This window comes from Corapipo altera, unplaced genomic scaffold, assembly GCF_003945725.1.
Source record: "Corapipo altera isolate COAL_440 unplaced genomic scaffold, ASM394572v1 61411, whole genome shotgun sequence".
Lineage (NCBI taxonomy): Eukaryota > Metazoa > Chordata > Aves > Passeriformes > Pipridae > Corapipo > Corapipo altera.
The window spans coordinates 24061626-24087888 of record NW_020884875.1 but is presented as its reverse complement, the minus strand read 5'-3'; the positions used below and the strand labels follow the sequence as shown (position 1 = coordinate 24087888).

The 26263-nt window shown below is 39.3% G+C and overlaps 1 protein-coding gene across 4 annotated transcripts in view; it reads left to right on the top strand.

Moving 5' to 3' along the window:
- The first annotated feature begins 6112 nt into the window (after positions 1 to 6112).
- The window catches only part of MLLT3 (MLLT3, super elongation complex subunit), a 117908-nt gene continuing 97757 nt past the window's right edge, over positions 6113 to 26263 (top strand). For all 4 annotated transcript variants that reach the window (XM_027635087.1, XM_027635086.1, XM_027635084.1 and 1 more), the window contains exons 1-2: positions 6113 to 6348; positions 6825 to 7005. In XM_027635087.1, coding sequence (XP_027490888.1) covers positions 6337 to 6348; positions 6825 to 7005 — 193 coding nt within the window. In that variant the 5' untranslated portion in view covers positions 6113 to 6336. The remainder of the gene's footprint in view (positions 6349 to 6824; positions 7006 to 26263) is intronic.

The following is a 26263-nucleotide window of genomic DNA, read 5'->3' as shown; positions in this document are numbered from 1 at the left end:
GAAGGCTTATTTTAAATGCATGCAATCTGGAGATGCAGCTGGTTTCACTGCAAACAGTAGTCAGCTATGAAGGGTCATCACTCCACACACGCAGAACTTCCATGGACTTCAATGCAAATTCAGTTTGAGAGTAAAAATGAGAGAAAAGTCCTTGATTTGTATCCTCAAAGGCTGTTAAGATAGAAGTGAAAGTTGCTTAGCCCTCACCAGGGAATACTCTGCAACTCAAAGATTAGGCTTGAAATGCCATACTTAACTTTATCCTGTAACTGTTCATAAATAAAAACTCCCTTTGTATTAGTGCAAGCAAGGCCCATAGCATTGCTTGGCTGCCTGTAACTGTACAGCACTTGCTTTTCTGAAGGGTAATGTAGAAAGTTTAAGACATATTCCTGGCAAAGACTGTTGGAGCATTTCAGTTTCCCATTGATTGTAGCAAGTAGCAGAGAGTTTTTAAAGGGATAGAAAGAGTTTGGCATCAGCTCTCTGTCTTGGGCTCATGGATCATACAAAGCCCTTCCATTTATGTGTGTATGAACAAAAACCAATAGCCAGTGGAATGATAACATTAGGTTGCATACTACTCCATACAACTAGATCTGATTGCAGCAGGAGCATCAATCTGTGCTAAATCAGTGGCAGCAGCAGCCACAATACTAGAAAGAAATCGCTCCCTTATTCCAAGATACTCTGTAACAGTTTATGTCCTGTGAGATGGGAATACTTTTGAAACAGTATACAACTCAAGCATAGTGCCACAAAGTGCACACAGGTATGAATGGATCCTGCTAATGGCAGATAATGTGACTTGAAAAGATGCAGTATCTTGAATCCAGCATTCCTAATACCTCTGTCTGATGATGGGTCCAAACATCACTAGTGTGAGCAGGTGATAAACACTTCAAGTAAACTCCAAGCAGGAGTTACTTGCTCTAGGAAACTATTGCTCTCTCTCTCCATTTGTGTGTGTGTGTATATATATATACATATATATATATATATATATTTCTCCTCCCTCCCCTCTCCCCTTCCCACACATATTTGTACGTATTTGCAATCTGAAGCAGATAAAATTGATAGTTTTGATCAGTTTAAAATATGCTGCATGAGGAACAGATAAATGGAGAATGGGTGAAAAAAGAGGCAGCAGAGCATTGGAAGGCGGAAATGGTAGTAAGTCAAGAAAACATGCTTCTTGCATTTGTATGTTTTGGAGAGCCAAGTAGTTTTTATTTGAGATTGTAAATATATGGAAAATTGTCTGGAATTGATGTCATATGGTGATACAAAGTATTCTGATAGGAAATCCATTGTTCATTGAAGAGTGCCTACTATTAGGAGGAGTGTAAATGGAGTGCAGTTGCTGTACTACTAAAATCTATTGAATTCAGTGGACCACACAGAGCTTACATGGAAGGGCATCCGAAACCTGGATGGCAAGTCAGAATGTATAGACGGCAGATTCCCTGATCACTCTCCTGCAGCTGGAAAAACATTTTTACCATCTTAATTCTTTTTTGTTCTCCTCTATGCCTTCATAAAAATTACCTCCATCTTCCTCCCAGTGTTGTGATTACTGGCTGACTCCCATATGTTGAGCAACCTTGCTTTACAACTTTCTCATATGTGAAAGTTGCTATTTCTCATTCATATGATTTCTGTTTAGATTTCTTAAATGAAGCTACCAAGATCCTGAGGCCAGACTTCTGCAAATATGTATGTAATATATTCCTTAAATTTTGCAATGTCCTTTCAAATTCCACATCTGGTAAAGCATTCTTTTTGATTGTTGAGCTAGCTGTGAATTTCAGTTTCTCTGTTCTCCAATGCTACATTTGCTTACATGCTTTTTTCTATTTCTTATTTTTTTTCCATTTTTTTCAGTGTCAGACTTTTTCCTCACAGTGTTTAACTGCTTTCACCACTTCTTGCCTTATTTGGTTGTTCTCTGTTAAGGCATTTGGTCTCTCCTTGTTTAATTCGCCATCCATGAAGTTGGGATAAAACAACTTCCTGAATCACAGTGAGGGTGTAATCATGACTTCATTAAAGATGAGGACAGCTAAGACCCAGCGGTTATATGAGTACTTATCACTGATAAAAAATTCTGCTTTTCCACATGAGTTTCTCACCAAGATGATGTTAAGCCATTCCAGCTTCTCACTTATTTTCTAATGATACTGGGAATAAAGAAGTTTTTTCTTACAATTGAAAGTGTGAGGGTAGTGTACTCTTGTACCTTTCTGATAACAAGCTATAGCATAACACAGGTATTTTATGACCAAGACATAGTGATCATATGCATAAACTCTTATCTTGAGTAATGGTTGACTTACATAACTAATACAGTGGCCAACACAAGAATCTGATGCAGAGTGCGGACGATCACATAATTCTTTTACACTCTTTGGCTGATTTCCAATGGGGAGATTTCCAATCAGGCTAAGAACTGAGAATACTGATTTCAGTGGAGTTACTCCCTAACAGCTCCCTTGCACATATGATCACACTGTCCTGGCTATGGTTGTGCAAATCCCAAACAAGTTCTCTGAACTTAGTCATTACACAGGTCTAAACAGAATACAGAATTTGACTTTATTTCTTTGACTAACAGGAGTATTTCCTCTAGGAGCTCTGCCATTGTTAGGAAATAAAAACCTAAGTACTTCTTGTAAGTCTTTCAACAAGACTTTTCCACTCTGAACAAATTTCCTTATACATCCCTAGAGGCCTTTAAACCAGATTTTTCTAACCTTTTATACTGTAATATTGTGCACATCCAAGACTCCCCTTTTGCATTTATCTTTTGTCTTTACTATGTCCCACTGAGGTGACTGGTGGTGAGTTATAAACTATTTTATATTGTTTTCTAAATCATGCAGCCCTTCCTCTTGAAGATCCTTTCTGTTGGTAAGGGATTTAATATGTTACCAGCTAAAGTGCTTATTTTCTGTTTGTTTTGTGATTAGAAATGGACAAGCCAATAAAAGTTCAAAATAGGCCTACACTTGGCCAAGGCTACTTGCCATTTGTTCAACCTATGTCGCTAACCAAAGAAAGCCAATCCAGAGAGAATATTCTGCCACTGGTTCCTGGTAGCCAGGTGGCATTACAAAACAACTTAGACATACTTCTTGTTGTATGTGTAAGATCAGCTGTAGGCTCATTTTAAGTTTTGGCTGTGATTCAGACCATTGTAATCAAAGTATCTGGCTTGGATCAGGAATTGGTTATGATTTTTTTATACTGATTGCATAAGGGAATTAAAAGATCTCAAAAACAGAGAAATTCAGACTGATGATATTTTTTAAAGGCACTGTGGTTTCCTTTGTAGCCAGTAATATTAGCTTTTTCAGTTAGTTGTGTTTTTGAAACATTTGAAAACAGGGCCAATGTAAAAGTCAGTCAATATATTTGGGTCACAAAGTTTGAACTTCAAATAGAAATTTAAAACAGCTGTGTTTGAAGCACTGAAGACAATTCAGTGTGTCCAAGCTGGGAAACAGTCTCGGGTTTTTTTGTGGCACAAGACATATCTGCCTTGTGTAAGGAAATAGTACAGAAAGGCAGCAATTCCTTTCAGCTGCGTGTGGAATGACCATATATATATATGTGTGTGTGTGTGTGTGTGTGTGTGTGTATGTACATATGTAGCTATGAAACACAGCTCCTGTTAGGTCAGATGCAGTGCTGCACTAACACATCTACAGTTACACATCTACATCTAACTCAATATACAGTTAGTTGTATACTGAGCAGAAATTTTGACTCATGTTCCATCTAAATCATAGATCTGTGCATCACATGCCAGATGCAGGTATATCTGAAGGTGTTTGAACGCAGGTTGCCTCCTGGGAAGCCTACAGCTGTACCAGTTATTTCAGCACACATAAAATGCACAAGCATTTTTAGCATTGCAGGAGTTGATTACATGAACCTTTAGGTAGTTAAATACCTCTAAGAACATAACCCAAATGGCTTTAATTTTCCAGCAGCTGAGTAATTATTCCATGGTAAACCTTGTTTAAGGAGCACTAGAAAGTGCTGCTTAAAGTAGAAAACAATTTTCTACTTGCAGAAAATCCCTTCCCCTTTATAACTCTGTATTTCTTTGGGTCAGGGTCTTTGCACTTCCATATGCACGTAATTGCATCCATCTGCTATAATGAGATCAAAGAATGTTTATTTTAACTGCTAATACAAAATGAAGAAAATAATTGCACCAGTTTGTCACTTAACAACTCAAGATCATTCTTTGATTTCACTCCTGTCAGCCAAAGATTGTATTTGGAATTTGTGAAATTTTATCAACATTGTGTCACAACCGACAAATGTTAAACAACTTCATTTTCTTTTCCAAATTTGAGCCTGACTCAGCAGATATTTCTAAGTAATGATTACTCAACTGAGTGGTCTCCATTAAGTAGCTAAAAAGGCAGCATAAATGAAGTTAAGTAATAGAAGCATTTCCACTGTGACATCAATATGCGATATAGGAAAATATCTTGTATTGATTCAGTCCTGTTCTAAGCCAAGAGGAAAATTAATTTTGTCTAAATACATAAAAAATGAAAGTCAGTATAGAAGAATACCAGAAGATTATCCAGCTCTGTTCCTTCCAGTAGAAGCCCAAGTTAGTGAGATGATGCTCTCTTCAGATGGGTTCTGACAGCTGGAAGCCCACTGCATTAAGCACAGTAGTGGTCCAGCCTCACTGTCCTTACTTCCAAACATGTCCTTACTCAAGGACAAAGTTTTAAAGTTACCAGAATCAGCTTTGATGGGTTTACGGACTCAGCAGGAGTTCCTATACTTGCTGCCTTTACCAATGAAAGATTATTAGAAGACACATGAAATTTTAGATCTGCATATCACAATTTTAAAACCTGGATATTCATATACATGAGGGGTTGATGTTAATACATTTCATGTTGTAACTTGTGGAATTATTACAAATTGTATTCATTCTTTCAAGTTATTAGTACTGATTTCATTGATTAGGGCTTACAACTTTTGTAAGAATAGGTGCAGCTCAGTAGTTTCGAAGGAATTATTAAATCATGCTAGAATTTCGACAATGTGCGTTTCTTATGCACAAAGTGAAAAGAGAGAAAGGAATCGTGGCCTTCGGGAGAGGTCAAATGAGGACATTATCGCGAGGGCTCCGCGCGCCATCTCTTGGTGACACCTGGAAGGCCTCGGGAGGTACCTTTGGTGTGTGCTCGTGCTGCTCGCCGAAGGGATCGCTGTGCTGAGTGTCCCGTCACCGCGCTATCATTGTCATCACAAACAGTGTCACAAATATAATTACCGAACAGAATAAACGGGTTTTCAGGGTCCCAAAAGTTAACGCAGGCAATTTTTGACAATTGCATGGCTGTTGTAAAATACTCATCTCACGGACGTCAGCACCATGATTTAGACATTCACGGTAAATCAATTCCAGCTCCTCAATGGCATATTCCCGTGGCATGAATCTGCACGTTATCTCGCGTGTTATGGAAGGGATATGGAAGTGGTTGGGGTGGTAACCGTGTTTCCAGGGACTCTCAGGACGTTACTAACAGAAGCAGCAGCTGGTGCTGCAAATAAGTGTTAAAAAATCCCGTTTGTCGTTTCCTGCCTGCCCATCATCACCTGCCATCCCTGTGTAAATCGGGCATTCCCTTCCTGTCCCGCTTTCTCTGTTTTTCCAGGAGGTTTTATCGGCGGCTTTTCAAAAACGTTTGTTTGGGACATACATGAAGTAGAGGCGGAGGTTTGGGGAGTCGGAAACTCCTGCTTTCAGTGTACCCTTGGCGCGGGGAGTCCTTCCACTAGAGGCTACCCCATCCGCCGGGCCCCAAGCCCCGGCCGCCCGCCGGAATCCCGCCGGAATCCCGCCGGGCGGGGCTGTCCCACTCCCGGCCCAGCCCCACAACCTGTTACTTTAAGGGAGGTGGGGCGGGGGCGGGGCCAGGCGGAGGAGCTCGCACGTTATTGGCTATCGCGGCGCCCTGGTGCCGCCCCCCGGCCGTGTCCCCCGCGCGGTGTCAGTCCGGAACGCATGCGTGGCGGGCGCTACGTTGGCTGGCGGGGCTGGGGCGAGCGCCGGGGCTGCAGCGGGCGCGGCGCGGGGAGCGGGAGCGCGAGAGCGGGGAAAGGTAGCGGGAGCGCGGCGAGCCGGAGCCAGCGGCCCCCACCGCAGCCGGCGGGAGCAGCGAAGCAGAGGATGCCCGCCTCCCGCCCGCCGCTTCTCTGCGCGCCCGCCATCTCCTCCACGTCCTCATGAATTAGGGCTGCGCGGTGGGGGTGGGGGACGGCAGCGAGAGCCCCAGCGGAACCGGCGCCCCAGGCATGGCTGGCTCGGTGAGTGAGCACCACGGGTCTCTCCCGCCCCTCCTCCCGGCGCTGCCAGGCGCCCGCCGCCGGGAAGGGGTTGACGTGACCGGGAATTTCTCCTCGCGTGCTGCTTTCCCTGCCTCCCGCTACTCCTGGCGGCGGCGCGGCGCGCGCACGCACTTGGAGGGAGCCGCGGTCCTGCCGCCGCACCGGGGGAAGCGAGCGCGGAGGCGTCGAGGGGAGGACGGGGCGTCCCTGACAGTGGCCCCCGGGTGGCCTCCCGGTGGCAACGAGAGCTGTTTTGCGCCCTCGCCTGTAGGGCCGTTTTTTGTTGTTGCAGCGGTGCCTTTCTGTTCTTACCCCCACGCCCCTCTGCCGTGTTTATGGCACCGCTGAGTCCCTGTGTCCCCGCGTCGCCCGCGGTGGGGCCGTTCCCCCTGGCTGCCCGCACCATCTCCGGTTCACCGGGCGTTCACCGGGCGTTCCCCGCCTCTTCCCCGCAGTGCGCCGTCCAGGTGAAGCTGGAGCTGGGACACCGAGCCCAGGTGAGGAAGAAACCCACCGTGGAGGGCTTCACGCACGACTGGATGGTGTTTGTCAGAGGTCCTGAGCACAGCAACATTCAGCACTTCGTGGAGAAAGTCATCTTTCACCTGCACGAGAGCTTCCCCAGGCCGAAAAGAGGTAGGGAGGACCGGACCGGCTTCCTGCCCCCACTGCCGGTAGCGAGCTCTCCCCCGGGACGAGTGCTCGGTGTCGACCCAGAGCGGGCGCAGCCGATGGATCTGTGCCGATCTCCTTGGAAAACAAAAGCGGCCGTCGGTGCCGGGGCCCTTCTCCCGCCCCTACTAGGGCTGTCCGGGGTCGGGAGGGACTCCTCTCTGCCACTTCGCGCACTTGCTGCCGCGGGGATATCCACTCGCGGTTGCCCGGGGCCGCAAAGCTCGGCCCAGCCGTACGTCTGGGTCCCGACTCCTCCTGGTCTCTGAGCTGTGGGTGGCACAGAGTTGGCTTCTGTCCCGGTGTAGGTCCTCACTGGAGATTTTTGCCCACGTGTTACTTTCTTCTGGCTGGTGTTGCTTTCTCCCGATGTACTGTATGACTGGAACAGGGATGCCTGGTACCTGTGTTTGGAGTCCCCTCAGCACACTACTTGTTCAGGGCTTCCTCCTTTCGTGAGTACATGAAAAGGTCTCAAAAGATGTGTATGCGTGGTGCATATGTACCCGTAGAAGTTCGGCTGGGAGAGGTATAAGAAGCCTTTTGTTCATGTCTGATTCTGGAGCCCTTGCTGTTCTGATTATTGTAGTTGGATTAGTTGAGGTTGCAGTATAAATAAAAGAAGTTAACAGGTTTATTTATCTATGCAGACACAATGCTTTGGAGTTATCCTTCATTTGATCTGTAATCTTTATTGAGATCTAGTACTCCTCCAGTTCCTTAAAACAACATCATCATAAGTCCTGTCTGCTTAGAGCTAGATGGGAATAAATTGAATGTTCAGAGAACAAAAGACAGGAAGATTTTCAGTCTTAAGATAAAAATGCTTTGTTTTTTGGCAGGGTAAAAACATGTATTTTGATTTAATGTTTTTCACTTGGAAGATACCAAGCTGTGACTTTTTTTACATCAATTATTGTGTTTCCTCTAGAATACTTTCTTCCCTTAAGCATTAGAGTGTAAGAATTACAGTATTTCAGAGGCAGAGTTTATTCTCTGATATACAGGCTTTTAATTCCCTTTTAGTTTCATGGAGTCAGTTAATTTTTTTTTATTTATTGTAAACCAGTGCAGTAGTACACAGTTTTCAGTGAATTGTATGCAATACTGCAGTATTACTGATAAATTAAATTGCACAGATTGTCTGGTACAATTGTCTGCTTTCTTCTGTATTGTACAGAAAAACATGACTTTAGGTCAATCTAAATAGTTTGGCAGAAAAACTTCTGAGAATAGGTGTAAGTAGTCTAAATAGGTGAGATAGCATTATCAATATTCAGTGAATTGAATGATGTATTGAAGTCAGTGGTAGAAAGTACATTTAGTACTGGAAGCTCTGTCTGCATAGGGGGTGTTGGTGATCTGCTATGCTTTTATTATCCATGCTATATTTATTTATTTGCTGTCTGGCCTCCCGGAACATGAGTCTGCTGCCCAAACTTGGTTGCTAGGTGTGATGTGGAGCCTGCTAATGAGAGTGTAGTTTAGGACTTTTGCAAGTGAAAGATGCATGATTTGCCAGTTGAAGTGCTTTGTGTCTCCAGCTGCTGAGTTCAGTTATGCAGTCATTTAAGCCATTGTTTTGAAGTGTTTATTTTGGGGTTTTATTTGTATGCATTGTTTTTATGATGTAGCAACTGCTGGGAAAGATGCCAGCTTATATAGCCCGGGAGGGGACTTGTACTGTACTTGCACATGGCTTGTGCTGTAGGAGAACTAGGAGCCACTTCTATCCAGCAGAGCATAACTTGGATGGCAGGCACTCTGTTTATTTCTGGGCTTTGCTTAGCCTCCTAAAACTACAGCAATGAGTGAAAAAATAGATGCTTAAGAAATTTCAGGCCCTGAAATCAGTGGGAGACTGATCCATGTATAAATTACCTAGAACGTTTTCTGCTATTCAGAAGTGTTTGGAACTGTGGTGGTGATGTGTGTATCTTAAATGGGAGCATTTTGTTTGTCTTTCTAATGTAGAAATACAGTTAAAATTTCTGATAGAAGTATTCTAAGTTTGGGGTTTTTTTGTCTCTGTAAATCAGTGCTAGTAGTTTGGTTTGGTAACTTAAGTGTTGCATATTTAATAGGAATAATATACATGTTTGTGGTGTTAGTCAAACTACTTGTTTTCCATCACTTCCTCTGAAGTTATATACTTTATTATTTTAGTACAGGATAACCACTTGGAGCTACTCAGTTGACAAACTACTTCTGAGCATGCTGAAGTTAGGTGTACAATATTAATCAAAAGAAAGTGCTAATATACTGACTAGCCATCATAAGACCTAGTTTTATGGTAAGTGTTCTTTTTATCTCTGGATTCATAATAAGAATGGCTGCTCTAATATGTATGCTTGCTAGGAAAAATCTTATTTCATTAAGTCTATCTGTAAAGTTCATGGATCAATTTGAAAATAATAAATCAACAGGCTCTCAGAGGTGTTATTAACTCATAACATATTTCTGCTGCTATATCACCTTTTATTAGGAGCATAGTAATTCCAAACACCAAGGGAGGGAAGAGAGAAAAATTGCCAGGTCATTTGATTGCATGTTTATGAGAATAGCTGGATAAACTGTCAGTTTGCCAGCTACAATTGTGACTTTGCTTATCTGTTCTGTTTTTGCTAGAAATTTTGGAAATACTAGAGGCTGGTGGTGAGTTTGCAAAGGTGTGTCCAAGTGTTTGTTGTGCTAATAGTTGCTGTAAAGCAATCAGGGTTCTGTACCTCAAAGTTGCATTCATTTTAGTGTAGCAACATAGCTAAAAATGGTGGTCAGTCTTCGGAGTACGGAGAAGGTTGGTTTGTGTGTGTAGGTAGGATGGAAGAGTGATGGTAACTAATGAGGAACAAAGTATACATAAGCTAGAGTAACCTGATAAAATAATATTCATCTTTTAGCCTGTCTCCCCTTAACATGCTGAGCTTGGCAGCAGTTTTATTGGTTTCTGTTGGCCTTATGGTGACCAAGTGCTTCAGTTTATCCTTGCATGGTGGAGCATACAGGCATTGGCAATGACTGATTCCCCTTACTTCAACCCATTTAATGGCCTGCCCCTGCTGTCTGATTTCCATGAGTAGTTTCATGGGGGTGGTGGCTGTGAGACTGCTTGTCTTGTTAAAGAGAGTAGACTCACATCTAGACTCAGTTTGGAGTAGTATTTGCAAGACAAAAGCTCTCTAGACTCATCATGCAATCATAAGTACTGCTGTTTTCAAACCTTGTCTATTTGTGATGTGGATATAAATCGGTTAAGAGAAGATACGGAGAATTTCTAAAATTCTAGCTTTAGTTCAAAACACACGCTGCTTATCTTTCATTATTCATGTCAAGGAAATAGTGCTATGTGTAGAAGTGCAATATTCTAAAGCATGGAACAAGATGTGTCATCAGATTGTAGTTAGTTTTGATTTGTGGCTATCATCATGGCTAGGCTTCAAGAATGAAGATTTGGAAAGAACTGTACCCACGTTTGCTACAAGCGCGCTGGTGGCTACAGAGGCCAATGTGAGATAGACAAGATCGGTTGCAAAAGGCACAGCAGAAGGACTCCTTGGATGGATTCAGCAAGATGCGATTCTTTCTATGTTGTCTTTTCTCCTCTAGAGTGATCCTGCGTGCGTTCTCAAAAGAAGCAGCAGCATTATATATAGTGTGTCTCCAGACCTCTCGACTGGAGGCCAGGGTAGACCACTGATGAAGATCAATATGGCCAAGGCTGAGATGTTGTTTCAGGGAGTCCTTGTATCTCCTCTTCGGGGCTCCTCTCATGCGGCAGCCGGTGACAAGTTCACCATAAAGCAAGATCTTAGGGAGGCAGTGGTCCTTCATCCTGGAGATGTGTCCTGCTCAACGCAGCTGTGTTCTCAGCAACGTGGCCTCAATACTGCTGCCCGTTCTAGAACAGACGTATTGGTCACATAATCTGAGCAGTTAGTTTTGATTTGTGGCTATACTGTCTCCAAAAAAGGAGCTGTTGTTCGTGTGTGATAAAGTGTCTCGTTATTTTTATGGATGCTAAGCAATGCAAAAGTATTTTCTTCTTTCCTAATGTATGCTGGTGCTCTGCAACAGTAGCCTGACTACTGTTTCTCTTACAGTATTTCATTTGGTTAAGGAAACATATACTTTGTGTTTTGATGATTTTTAAGTACACACCAAAATCTACACTGGAACTAGTATGTTCTCGTGAGTTCTTTGAGTGATTCAGTTTCTGTTAAACAGTGGCATATTTTGAGAAACTAAGTTTTTCATATTAAAGAAAAAAATGGGTGGGCAATATTACTGTGCTAATAATTAAGTAAATATGAAAATGTTGGGCACTGGAATGTTGTAACTTAAAAAGTGGAAGATGTTGCTTTCCTCTGCACAGCTAAGAATGGTAATGCTTAGTGCATTTCCTAGTTCAGGAAGTTATACAGTGGTAGGGCAACGTGGCGAAAATGAAGCTGCTTGATATTCTACTACAGGATGGACCAAACTCTAATATTCTTCTAGAAACTTCACAGCTCCAGTATTGGTTGTTTTCATTAATATTGTCTGTTAGCGCAGAATGAGACTTAGTGGACCATAACATTTTGAAATAAACTTGGCTTTTAAATACTAACTGCAAAAAAAGAAAAATCTTTTTGTGCTGCATTTAAAGTCAGTGAGAGTCTTAATTCTATTAATTTTAGTAAACTGAGTGGTATGAGAACAGGCAGATTCTTCCCAGATGATTTTAAGTTTTCTCTATACCAGCTAGTGCAGGCAGATCATCAAGGTCACTAAATAGGCAGTCAGTTTTCTGCTGTGTATTTTAGTAAGATATTTAGCTACATTAGTAAAAAAAACCAAACTTGTTTGTTTTTTTTCTCCTCTTAAATTTGCCTGAGCTTAAGCATGTACTGTGATAGGCATGTGGAAATTTCATTTCCCATCAGTCTAACAGATACAGGCTTGATACTGCATCTTTTGGGGCAATTTTTGCTATTTTAGTTGCAAAATGGTTGTGTTATTGGGCATGGATTTACTCACAGTGGATTTCAGCTGTGGCCACATGAAACATCTGATATCTAGTGAAGAACTTCATTTGTTTAATAGGAAACTTTTGAGAGCTAATTTTGTTACTGCTCTCTAATAAGAGATTAAATAGCTTTGAGAATACACACATGTTTTCAAGTGCACTTTCTAATTCAGCCCCATGCAAATCACAAGGGCATTTCACAGTTTTCTTTTTTCAAAGGAAGTGAGGAGAGTTTGAATATAGGGAAGCCATCAAGTTTCATATTTATGTGAATGACATCAATAAATAATGGGTGGCCTTGATGTTAAGATGGCACTTATATAGGAAACCCTGCTTCTACTAAATAATTTCCCTTCATTAATATGTCTCTAAAAATGATCACATTCAATGTCAATGTTTAGGCTTTATTTAGAAGTATACAATATAATAAGGACTTGGTTCCTAGGTTGGGCAGTGTACATGTGTTTTATGAATATACAAATCTGATGATCCCTTTTCATGAGAATTGATTTGCTACCTGCTAAGACTTGAATTGCATTGGACTAAAATGAAGGTAAATGCAGACTGGAGTGTGACAATGGGCTATTACACCTGCTCAAGATACACAGTGACTGTACTTTCTGTAGTACTTCACTGTAACAAGACAGGGGAATAACAAGGCTGCTATGTCCTCGAGTGTCAAAACTTAATTTTTTAAGTTTACTTGTAGGGTTTTTTGTGTGGTTTAATTGTGCAATTTATGTGTTCAATGTGTGTTTTTTTCCACTTTCCTGCATAGGATGGATGTCTAGTTTCAAAATAGATTTCTTCCCTCTTCAAGCACGTTCCTGCAAGGGCACATGCTGATTTCTATCATAACTGTCAATCAGTTCTGACTATCTTAAGTCTTAAAAGATGAACCTTCATTATTTATTTCACATTAGATTTATTTTGAATAGCATTTAGTTGCTGAGACAGTATTTTTAGTTTTAAGAAGTTCTGGTTACATTTTACTAAAGCTACAATGTTAATAACTCAATGATTGTAACTCTTCCTAACTTAATGATTGTCTGTCTTCCAGAATTTAGGCAGCAGGGAATGTAGTTTCAGGGCTGTTGGGCACAAGATTTTGGATAGCTGTAGTCTAATACTCGCTTGAAGTACAGAAAACCAGACTATTGTGTGTAAGATCAACTTTCACTTTTTGTAGTAAGATGAGGGGGAAGATACCTCAATGGTGAAATTGGTAGACAGTTAAATTTTTTAGCATTTACTTGAGAAAAAGAAAACAACTAGGTTGTTTAGTGTATATTGTTGTGACTGTATTTACTTATGTGCAGTTTTTATCCTTAGAAAAATAGATGTAAGAATGTTTAAACCATGTATTTAATATTACAGGTTAGGCAATGTAGGAGTCGGGTTTCAGACAGTGTGCCGAACAGCACCCGGGGAGATGTAGTTCCCAAGTACTCCCGTACACATGGGCAGTGAGATACCCCGTGGTGATTGGTCAAGGGAGTCACGTGTTACTTTGAACCTTGTATATAGGGTGTTGTTTGATTTGAATAAAGTGGATTTGGCTGTGAACCTCCAAAAAGCTAGTTGAGTCCTTATAATTTATTTATGTATTATAGTAATACACCACAAGGCAATATGAACTGCGGGTATAATTATGTCTGTTAAGATTCAGTAAGCTGTAAAATCTTGAATATTTTTTTTGTGTGTGTGTGTTTTTCTTTTTTTTTTTTTTGTTTTGTGGTGTTCTTGTAACAATGTTATGCAGTATTGTTACGGTTATTTTTTGATGTGTTGTTTGGGGTTTTTTTTGTGTTATGGGTTTATTTTTTTCTTTTACATTCAGGTTATGGAGAGAAATATTGAAGGGGATTATTATGTCCTTTGTTAGAATCTGTAAAAGAGGCTGATAACTCATAGTTGCAACCTCTAAAGCCTGTTGATAATACTGGGGAAAAACCAGATTAATTTATACAGATTTGATTCAGAAGTCTATAGGCTGCTGCAGTTTGACTACATTAATTTATGTGAGACTCTTGTGATGAACACCTGCAATTTTAACCAGCAGAATTCAGTTCATGTGCTATCATCCTCTTTCTTCCCTTCCTGGTAGTGATTGATAGACATATGTGAAGGCATAGGAACAGTCAAATTCTAGCACTTGTATATATTTGCATGGAAATTATGATTTTTCATCTTGTTATAAAACACTTAGCTTGTAATTCAAGATGTTGTTTCTTTTTGTATCATTGTTGGCTTTTTGATGTATCTTCTAGTATATAAAGCACTGGAAGAACAGATTGGTGTTTAAAATATTTGTATGTTTACTTAAATATCTGTGTGGGAATTCATTTTAAAATTAAAATTTATGTATGTCATCAGAAAGTTTCTTATCAGTATCCTTGGCTTAATTCTCTCCCTTGCTTGCCAGATATGGGCTGTATCACACTGCCAGTCCTGTGCCGAGCTCGTGCACTGGCTCTGGCTCTCTTGAGTATGGGTTTGTTTCTTTGAGCTTCCCAGAAGAGCCCCATGGTGCTGCATGAGTTTCATTTTAAAATTTGTGCACACTGTGGTAACAGAGGTCTCAATAGCTGTAACTGCATGTAAAAGATGGATCAAATCTAGTTTCTTTTAGATGAGGTTTGGACATATTCTGAGCAGCTGATGCTTGTGCAGTATCTGGACTTCAGTAACTTGTCCATAATTCTATGTAAAAATGAATACACCTATACAGAGTAGGCTGTGTGTATTTTTTGTAGGGCATCTTGATCATGGGGGTAAATACCAGGATAGGTATTTCTGTTTTCAGATGGTTATGATGGCAAACATTGTATTGCAAACTGCATTATTATACATAACAAAACAAAAAACCAGAGCTCAATGAGCAGTGTGAGGTGGATTGATTTTGTTGATGGCTGTTAGAATACTGAGTGGTTTGCAGTAAGTCTGACTACTTGTGCTTGCTGTTCTAATGCTTGCACGGAAAAACTCCACTCAGTTCCATGACACTAACTGTTTTGCTTGTTCTAGATAGAAGTAATGTAACCATAACGTATATCTTGAGACGAGTTGATGGGCAAGGTGTAGACTTGTAGGGGAAGTTGAGAACTTTCTCTGTATACTTAGAGGGAGACAATATTTTACCTTTCATTTGCTAACTTTAAAGGAATAATGTGGGGACTCAGTGAAAACAGAACTGCCTTATATTGTAGAGCTGGAGGCCAGCAACCTGGGTGTTTTCCATTGTGTGTGGGAAAGATGGCAGGTGTATGATGTTACTCAGAGAAGCCTTTCTGGTAATGGAGGGTGGAATTTTTCCTTATGAATTTTGATTGACTGGTATGAAACGGATAAATGGCATTTTAGTTCCTCTTGTTATCCAGTGCTAGGCTCTATAATGTGTAATAACAGAAAAACTATTTTCACATTTCGTCTTACATAATGAAAATTTCGAGTGATTGTTTTATTGAAGAATTTACACAGTTTTTGTCATCACAGCACTAGCATCATACTTTCCTGAAAAGCAGGAAAGAGGTGGATTAAACTTGAAATCTTGTATGCTCTCTGAACATGGAGATACACAGATCTGGTGTAATATTCAAGGGCAGATATTGTTAACTGGGATACTGCTAGATGTTTTCTTTTTTGGTGTCTTTATTTTTTTATTTCTTTGGTTGATTTGGTGGAGTGTTTTTTTTTGTTTGGTTTGGTTTTTTGCATATTTTTTTGCCCAACCTTGGGACACACTGTATTTCTGGACACGCTTTGTGTCTTTAAGTGACTTAATATGACTGCAAGGAAAGACAAAACTGTGTGAAAGAGTAAAGTATATTGAAATGTGTACAATTGTAGTAGTGAGACAGAAATCAGTTTCCAATCCTTCTGTGAAAAGATCTTAATGAAAATTACTTTTAAATAGTTCTAACAAATTATTTCTAAACACATAAAACTGAGAAGCTTTCACTTTTGAGAGAACAGCATGCCCTTGCAATAGTTTTTTAAGCTGATGTTGTGTTTTGCCTCTGTGAGAAAGTAAACTTCTACTTGGGGAAAGAAGTGGACACTTGTGAGCACAGATTTATTATTCTTAGCCAGACCCAATGCCCAGCCCTTTGCAGCCAATATCCAGTTGCTGCCTTTCATTGGAGGACTGCTTTGTTACTGGAGGTGCTGCTTAGGATCCAGGTCCTGTCATGGTGTGCACTCGCTTGCCACAGTTTGCGTCTCCCAGGGCTCTCTGGTTTTGTTTTGCTGACCACTGGCTCAGCAAGCACTGCATTCCAGAGCTTTGCTCCAGTGCAGCGGAGGCAGTGTGGAAGAGAGCATGCAGTGACCCAGTGGGCAGGCTGACAAGGAAACAGAGATGTATATCTACTGCCAATGCATGGAATTTGCGTTGGAGTTTATAAGAAAGGGGGAGGAAGTTGTGGAAGGGTTTTGGTGTGTTTAAAGACTGAATGCAGAAAATATTTAGGTAAATTATTCCCTAGGTTTAGTAGCTGACTAGAGGATGGAAGTACAGTTATACTAGTTTTGTGCAAGGTCAGTTAACTGTACCAAAAAAACCCCAACAGGTAAACTTTAGACATCTAAAAACTAATGAGCAAGGCATTGGCATGAGCAATGGCAAGAAATAAAGAGATTCTGATATGAGTAAGATGTAGAAAGCATAGGGATGTTTTGGGGGGGGAGGGAACTCAGAAGGTTTTATTTATCCTTTTGTTTAAAATCTCTGTAGAAATGTCAGTTTGCTATACTGAAGTCAGAAAATACTGTTCTTGTAAATTCCTTTGTAATAGGTTTCTGCTCTGTTTTGATGCTGCTACTACGAAGGCTATGCCTCTTAGAACTACAAAGGTCTGCTCCTGTCTGAGGTAAAATTCCTGCACTGTTATGACTTTAAAGCTTTTTGACACTCAAGTTGTATCTTTGTCTAGCTGTCACTAGTTTGTCTGAAGTGTTTTTAACTTAACACTTAAGTGTTGGCTTCTGTGAGTCTTGTAAATGCTTCCATTTTTATATAACATATTCTAGAATAGAAAGTCCAACTTAAATTTGATGAGGCTTTTTTTTTGCCACTTTCAGCGGAGCCAGGTTTTAGCCCATTTCTGCAGAATATTGCTGTGATGTCTTCTCAGCAAGAAGTATTTCACCAATAATTTATAGTCTACTCAGTAATTCATTACAGTTAGGTTAATTGAAGTAGCAGTATAGCAATACAATTGCATATCTTTGTTATTTGAAGGATATACTTGAGGCAGATTTCTTAGACTTTTTGAGATTGGTCTTAGTGAACACATAAATTTATTCTCTACCTTGTGTTCATAGGCTCTTCTATCTTCACTGTGCAAGTATGGGGAGGTAACAGCCCTTCAATGAGTCCCTGTAATTACTGATCTCCTTTCTTTTAAGGATATTGGCTTTTATTATTCTTTAGTGGTATTCTCTCTATAATTCTTCCCTAGATAGCATTGTTTGTTTGTTTGTTTGTGTTTTTTTGTTTGTTTGGTTGATTTTTTTTTAATAAAAGAAATTACTTACAGCTAATTTAAAAATGCTATGAGCTATTTGTGTGTAAATTATTGTGAAGCAGCTCCATCCAAGTTCTTTGAGTACCTTTGGCAATCTTGTGCAAATACACCAAGATCAGTCCTTGAACCTAAATCAAATACGGTAGCCAGCATCAGTGAAACACTTCAGTTTGCTTCTGCGAGGCACTGCTGTCCTATCCTAACAGTGCTCTTTTTAGTGAGTATTGCCTGGAAACTAAATAGAAACAAGTTGGTTTCTATGAAGCAGATCTACATTAGGTTACTTCCTTGAATTTGTGGTGTAAGAGAGGCAGAGTTAAACAACGACTTCAGATCTTGTAGATTTTGAAACAAAAGTTTAGTTGTACTAGACTACTGCTCTTAGGCTGAAGGGATATTTCCTTACATCTTTGTCTTAATGCCTGAACTGAAACTTTATATTAGTTGAAATACAAATAAATTACTTCTAGATTGACATTTTAAGCATGTAGTCAAAAGCGGCTATTGTGTTTCAGGTGGATTATTTAATTTTTTTTTTTAATTTGTGTTTGCGTAGTTTAGACCTAGACAATGTGTGTCTAGACAACAGAAAATTTTAGATTTTAGTTTTAGTTTTTTCCTTTGTAGTTTGTCCCTATGTCTAGATAATAGTATTTTCTTGATTAAAATCTTTAATTAACTTTTGGTTTATAAAATCAGATTAGTGATGCATTTGGTATGTATATATTAAGTTATATAGCTAGTCCATAATCTGTAAATATATTTACATATCTTGAAGTTTTAGAGGAATAACAGCTTTTAAAAAAAATTTTAACAATAAATGATTTTGAAATCTAATGCAGAGATTAGATCAGTTTGTTTACTTTTAGTAACTTCAGTCACTTAATCTAAACACAGAAAATTTTTGGAACATTCTTTTACTGAACAGTTTTAGTCTCATAAAGAAAATGCATCTGTGTCTTTGTGTGAAAAACACTGAAGTAAATTAATGGTGGTTAAGACTGGCATGCAGTCAGGCACTGAAGATAGGGCTGCTTCTTCTTGCTCTCCCTAGGGGGTTGTTTTCTTGCATACATTTTATGCAGCCTGTACGTTAATATCATATAACTGATCTCTGAACCACTTCTCTAGTAGTTTTCACAAAACCAGTGTGGGAGCCTAATGATTTAACTGCAGATTAGGGATACACAAAGTAAAAACTGCCTCCAGCAGTGGCCAGGTATGGGATTGAAAAGGTTTTTGTTGTTTTTCCTTCCGAAAGTTAAAAAGAGTGGACTTAATAAAAATTATGCAAAATTCTGAATGATTACAAGAAGCATGTGTTTTTGTTTTTGTTTTCAAAAATGCCACCAAAGAATAGGAGGAGAGGGCAAATCAGGAAAGGATATGATTTAAAGGTTGCTCTTCCTTTTTTCATACTTTACTGACTGAACCACTTCCTTGCTAGGGATCACCAGGTTGGTGCCTATTCTTAAGAGGATGGATTTAGCACAAAATTATGTCACTTTCATTTTTTGGGTTTTTTTTTAGGATGTTGCTAATTTTATGGAGCACCTCTGAAGCCTGTGAATTCATGCTGTGAGGAGAAAAGGGGTGACATGGGGCATGTGCCTCATTTATACATATTGTAAATCTAGAATAGAGAGTCTATAATTCTACTTCTAATTCATAATTCTGTGCACAATAGGAATTAATGGCAAAACCTTTTTAGGCTTCCCCCTAAACATAGCAGACACTTAAAATAGCAAGGAGTTTAAAGATATTTTGGATTTTTTTTGTGTCTACACCAATGTGAATTGTATTACTCTAATAGTGTTTTCTTTGATCAACATGGAAGTTTCTCCCATACAAAAAAAATATAGTAATCAGTCTTCAATTTGTTCACTTTAATCTCTTCTAAATTCCAGGTTGCTGAAGAGGTAAAAATATTGCTGCAGGTAGACAGGAGGACAACACTATAAGCCCTTCATATTTTTCAGAGATATTTCATGGTTGTGAGAAATATGGTACAGCAAGAACCAGCTTCTCCTGCTTAAATGTGGGGAGGACCCTTTCATAACATGAATAATACTATGAAGATAAAATACTTCTGTATAAATATTCAGGTTCCTGTGATAGTTGCCTTTCAATGTATTTGTAATTTGGTATTGGCAATATCAGTACCTTAAAGGGAAAGTTCATGTCTTTGCTTCCCCTACAGGCTTCAGCAGTTTCAGCATTTCAAAGTTATGATTATTTCTCGCTCCTTTCTTTGCCATCCACACAAGAAGGGGTGAGAGCTGAATGCTCAAAAAATGTGCTTCCAAACTTGCAGAAAGTGCTGGGCAATAAGGTACGGTATGCCTTATGCCCCATTTTCTTAAGATGTCTGTATCTCTGCCTTCTGTGAGGCAGTGTTGATTTAAACTGTTGCTGTATCTTATCTGTGTTTGTTCTAAGTCACTTTCAGACGTAATCATCCCAGTGCTAAGATTTTTGTGTGTTCATGTTTGATCATGTGGAATTAAAATGCTTTATTTTCCTTCCATGTGTTCTGGAAATTAGTTTTTTTAGCATTGCTCTAAGATGGCTTTGAAGGCCTACAGGCAAACTGAAATATCAAAGGGCTACAGGAATTCAGCCATAATTGTTTTATGGCTTGCCAGAAATCAGCCCTATTTGTATAGGTAGCATAGAGAATAGCTGTGAATTGACAATTTGATGCCATTTATATCCACCATAAAAATAATAACAAAAAGTTAAAGGGGTATTTTGGAAGCAGGAACTAAACTGTAAATGCTAATTGCTTCTCCATTTTCTCATAGGAACAAAAAGGAAACAGAGTTTAGAAAGCTTTTTGTTGAATCAAGGTTAAAAAGGACCTTGTCTACTTTAAGAATATTTAGTACTGTACTTTCACAGTGAAATTGCACATTTGTTTTTTACTTAATACAAGATCACACCATCTAAAATAAACTTAGATTAAAATGAACTTAACTACTAATAAGTGAGAAGGAAACTTCATGCAGTATGAATAGGCAACAGTATGAGTAAGTAGTCCAAGTGATCTCTCTTCTGGAAAATTGGGACTAGTTCATTTCTCTTTTATGAGTATAAGCTTGTACCCTTGTTGTTTTCTAGAAGGCTTTCTTCAAATTATTTGTCCAGGTACCATTTGTGACTGAAAAGCTGTGTGCAGATCAGAAACTGTAGTTTGATACTTTCTTGGTTGCTTGGAAAAGCAATCTTGGAAATGTGATGGTAATTTTATTTGAAAACCAGGGCTTAGGAAGCACTGGATCCCCACAAGGGAGTTTTTGGGTCTTCTATTTTGAGAAGCATCCAGTGACAGTAACTTATTTGCATTTGTCTTGCTTTTCGCTTGGCTATACAGAGTGCTCTGAACATCAAAATATGTGGGGTTATCCCAGAGCCCACTGTAGGGGAGTGATGTAGGGAAGAATGTTCTCTGAGATACCATTCAGTGCCTTGGGGTAATAGCAAGTGCTGGAAGATCATAATTTCTTAGGAAAAAAAGTAACACTTAGAGATGTGGCTTGGTGGGTGCACAAATACCAGGTAGGAGAACCTGTTGCCGTGTCTCCATACAAGTCTAAAGAGATATTGAACTCCAGGTCACTTGGAAAAGTAACAAAACCTGTTCATAACAAATGAGGATTCCAGTACTTTACAACTGCAGGAACATTGAGGCTTTAGTGTTGCTTCAAGTTATGACTGTTGAGGTGGTTAGTGTTTAGCTGGCAGTAGTCTATATTCTGTAAATACAGCAGAGCAGAAAAATGAGTGACACTGAGCAGAGCAGAGGCTACCAATTCTGTTCCAGCAGTCATCCAGGTAGGCTGGCTGACATTCAATGAAACTTCTGTTTACTGTTGGACTCACTTGATATATGAGCAAGGTTGGGCACCTTAATACTGACCTGCCGTATCAAATCTCACGCTATTCCTCTTAAGTCTTACTCTGAAAAGGAAAGAGATTTTTTATCTCAAGAATTAATGCCATTTGTCCTGCGACCAGTGGCATTCCTCTCATAAAAAATACTGGTTTCTTTATTAACATCTCAACTGTCTTTGTCTCCTGGTATCTGGAGATAAATGGATATTTTAATACGCTGTGGGATTTGTCTTAAGTTCATTACTTCCAGATCTTTTGATTTAAGGCTGTTTGCTCTTGATGGCTTTTAGGTTGTCTGGTTATATCCTTAGTTGATTTCCAGTTTTCACATTCATCTGTAAAAGATGAAAGAAACATCTAAATATTTTATATGTGAGCTTGTCATATAGACTGTGGGTTTGTTCAGTAACTAAATGTTGCTTTGAAGAGGTAGCTGCTTTCTCGGTTTATCATATTTGAATGTTGCCTCCTGACTTGAATTGTCTTGCTAACATCTGTAATTTGGCTTGACTGGTAAATATCTTCCCCCCCTTATAAAGCAGCGCCTGAGTTTCAATTCCTGGGCTTCTCAGAGAGCTAAGAACGTCCTTGCTGGGATGAGATTGTTTCAAAGTAGCTGGTGAGGTTTTGGATTATGTCAACTTTGTATGGTATTGAATACGTATTGCATTTCCTTTTTGAAAATTTTACCAGAAATCAAAACCATACAGTTGATCTAAGATGAAGGACAAATACCTTGTGACTTCTATGCATTGAGGTGTGAGCAATTGTACAACTTAATATAGAGCTTGAATTATAATGTGATTGCCGTTCAAACTGTGTCGTTAGAGCATTCAGCACTTCACCTAAGTTGCCTGCAATTTAACAGTGCAGTTGATAGTTTGAGCATTGTGCAGCTTAAGTTTTTTCTCTTGTCATTTACATTCTAAATTGATAAAATGTCATTCAGCTGGGGAGCAGTGACAAGGTGGAGATTTTGAATGTATTTCAAGCAGGTTTTAATCTTGTGGGATGCTAAAGTCAACTGGCATGTGAAGGGGGACTCTCCAGCCATCTGCTGTAATAGCATGCCTATAGTGATTGGACTTCCAAGAAATTCCTACTAATAAAGATGTTTGATATCTCATTTGGGTTGTGTTGTGAAACAGATTTTAATTAAAAGGTGGGGTAGTTTGTTGTGATTTGTTGGCATCTCTGACCTGTGAGCAAGTCCTCTGGAGAAAAGGAAGTGCATTTTCTGCTTATCTTCTATTCTATGTGCTTGTTTGGTCTTATTTGGTTGCAGTTTTCCCCTTAGTTGTCTTTGTGCAAAGGAACTGTACACAGTGTGTGGTAGGTGAAGAGCCTTTGTGAGCTTTTTATTCTGTACTGTCCCCATTCTCAGCTTCTAAACCAGCAATGATTATCTTGGTCTCTGTGCACTAGTTGAGGCACCCAGAGAAGTTTATTTTCCATTTGCTAATATGTGTATCCTGCACTTGTGCACGCAGAATAGTTCTCGGGGAAGAATTTGAAGTGCATTGATTCTTACTGTGAGCGTTAAGAGTGCCTGAGAGGCTTTAAAAGTTAATGGATCCTTACATGAGATCTTGTTTATACCAATTCTTTGAACTTTCTGCTGCTATGTCATTATTTCCTGTGTAAAGTTTATAGCAAAAAAAAAAAGAAAGGATATGATCCTTTTTAAACATCTATAAAATAAGATCTTTAGCTGCAGAAAGTAGATTTGGAACTTGGGAGCTCATCTACCAAGCTGAATTGCCATATGACTAATCTTAGTGTGCCTTAGTAAGCTCATCTGGAGTTGGTCAACACCTCACTTAAATACTTTGTTCTCATCTTCCTCTTTCTCATGGGTTGCTATCCTAGTTCCTAGACAATTAGTCTTATTCTTAGAGCTCTGGTGAATACAATTAGATTCGAGTGTGTTTGTGCCTTGATAGATGTGGGTGCAGCCTGCTGTCAAATGAGATGGCTCATCTCTTCCAGTGGAAGCTTAGAGTCACATGAGATACTGTGTTTAAAAAAAAAAAAATCCCATCCTTAAATTCCTTGAATGTGTAAGTATTGTTTTGATATTGCTGCTGATGTGTTGTGGTCTTGGCTCTGACACTTGTGCCTTTGTATGAGAAACTTTAACTCACTGAATAAGCTGTTCTTATTAGTGAATTTCACTTATTTGTAAGAGCTGCAGACTTTGCAGCATGTTTGGAAGGTACAGGGGACTGCAGGAATATTAATTTTTAAGATCCAAAGGAAGTTGCAGAGCTTAGGGGAAAGTTTCCATTGTAGCTGACAAATGGTTGTCTGCCAACTAGGAACCATACAGATGGTGTACTAAGAAAAACATAATAAGTGCTCTTCTTTACACTTAAAAAGAAAGAAATGTAATATTTTAAAAAGTTTTTCTCTTCAGTTTTTCCAACCAAACATCTTGTTTTTCTTGAAGTGGCCTGTGATACTCTGTTTACTCAGTGGATAAGGAAGGTCAGTAAAGGAAGCTCTCTTGTATTTTTAGTTTTTAGAGTTCTGAAGAGCAGTGAATTCCCTCTTTGTTTGAATGCTTACAGGCTTTCCAGTATGCAAGGTATGTGGTAGTATTCCAGGAAACTTTACTGCCCAACTTAGCAAGGTTTTTAAAAACTGTCTAGATTTGTCATGCCAAAGCTGGAACTTACTCCTTCTTGTATCTGTGGTTCCATGCAACTCTGTTTTTGCTTCTTATGTTCAATGTACATCCTTGAATTTACTTTTCGTGTGTGTGTGTGTGTGTTTTTAATGTGTATTTGTGCATTTAAACTGCCTAATTGGTTTCTTGACTGGTAATCTTCAATGCTCAAATAAATTAATCAGATTACTTCTTGAGTTTGATATTTGCTGGGGAAGCTACTTAGTTCAGTGTCCTGTTTTAGACCCGCCTCTTCGCACAGTGATAAGTGTTCATTAACTGAATGGCATACTAGTGATGGAGAGTAAGCTGCAGTATATGAGTGATGTGGAGCTAAGCTCTGCCTGCCCAGCTTTCAGAATTCTCTCTACTACAGGCTTTTACAGCATCATGGTTGAAGGTGGACATTTAATTAAAATGTGACAGCATTATTGATTTGGTGTGCTGTGATAGGTTTAACTCGATGCAAACTGTTAAATTTCTCTAAGGATAAACAGAAGAGGTCAGCACTGACTTAGGCTGCTTCTCATGGTTTTGACACTTGTGTATCAAAACTACTACTTTAGCACTCTCTATAGAGGTCTTGATCCATACTGAAGTTGGACCACCTGTTCATTTTCCTACAGAAATTAGTAACTTGGCAACAGTCCTGACTTCAAAAAGCAGTGCAGGCTTTTTTTGTTCTATTTCTCATAGTGAGTATTTTTATTTATAAATAATCACTTTTTGATTCAGGCAATCAGCCTGACTGTGGTGGAAGTTTGAAGCTGAGAGATGTTAAGTCTCAAAAAGAAAAATTGCTTGCTTTCTTCTACAGCAGAAGAGTATTTTCCAGACCGCAGAAAGTAAAACAGATTTTTGACCCTAAATTTGCAGGGTTTAAAGGTGTGGTGCTTTCAGTGGCGTTCCCAGTGCTGGCTGCACTGTGCTAGAGACTCCTACAAGACCCTTCTGCAGCATCTAGCCAAGGACCATTGTTGTTAGGAATCATGGGGTGTTTTCTGCATTCCTGGCAATGGTGGATGGTCTAGAATACTGCAGATACTGTTTGTTCATATAAGCCTGAAGAGTTATGCCAATTGCTTGGCAAAAATGGAATACTCTTGCCAAAATGCAGAACAGCAAGTGATTACTACATTGGTCTAGAGTCCTCTCCCATGTTTCCGCTGGCTTCAGAATGCATGGCTTTATGCTCATATAAAATAACTTTAAAAAAACCTAAATTGTGGCCTTCATTAGTGTGATTTTTTTTTGTTGCTTCACTAGCAACAGAAGAAGTCTTGACTTTTGTTGCTGATGATAGGAACAAGTACTTGAGACTGTTTTCTGTCCACTAAGGGCACCTGTTTTCTTCGCTAGTATTTGAATAGGTAGAATAATCTGCTGCCTTCTTCTTTAGTTTGCTTGCAGGCCAGCAGTGGTCAAAAGACAATAACGTGACATCAGAACAGATTTTAGCACTAGAGACTTCTGGTGTCATCAAGATAGAGTTAATAAATATAGAATATAAAGGTGTTTCATTTCAACAAGGTGAGGGGGGAGGAATCTTTTTAAATCACATGTCTAAAAATTTTTCTGTCATGATGGTCAATTTGCTTATCTTGCATCTGTAATGATATGAATGCAAAAGTTTTCTGATGTTTTTTCAAAAGGCCTATTCCAAATGGTTTTATTAAGAGACCAACTGAACTTAATAGTATCGTGCTGCATGCTGTCACTCTCAGATTACAGCAAAGTAATTTGTTGTTTTAAACTTCCATTATACAAGCCCTTAGCATCTATCTGTCCATAAGGCATTTTAGTAAAAATCTTAAAACTGTATATGACCTTCTTTAGTGGAATTGTAGTTATTCCTTTTCATCATACATATAGTTGGAAACAAATTGATTGAATTGTTCAGAAATTAAATACATGAAGTGTTAGTACAACTGAACTGCCTTACCAACCTTTGAACAGGGTTAACTTGAGAATGCACAGCTTTGAGATCAACAAGAGTGCAAACAAAAAAAAAAAAGAGGTTCATCCAAAACATGGATAGTCTAGAGCAGTTAGCTCAAGTTTATATTCCAGTTTTCAAATTTTAAATGCTTTTCACAGGCGTTTGCTAGCTTGTAGAAATGCCTTGGG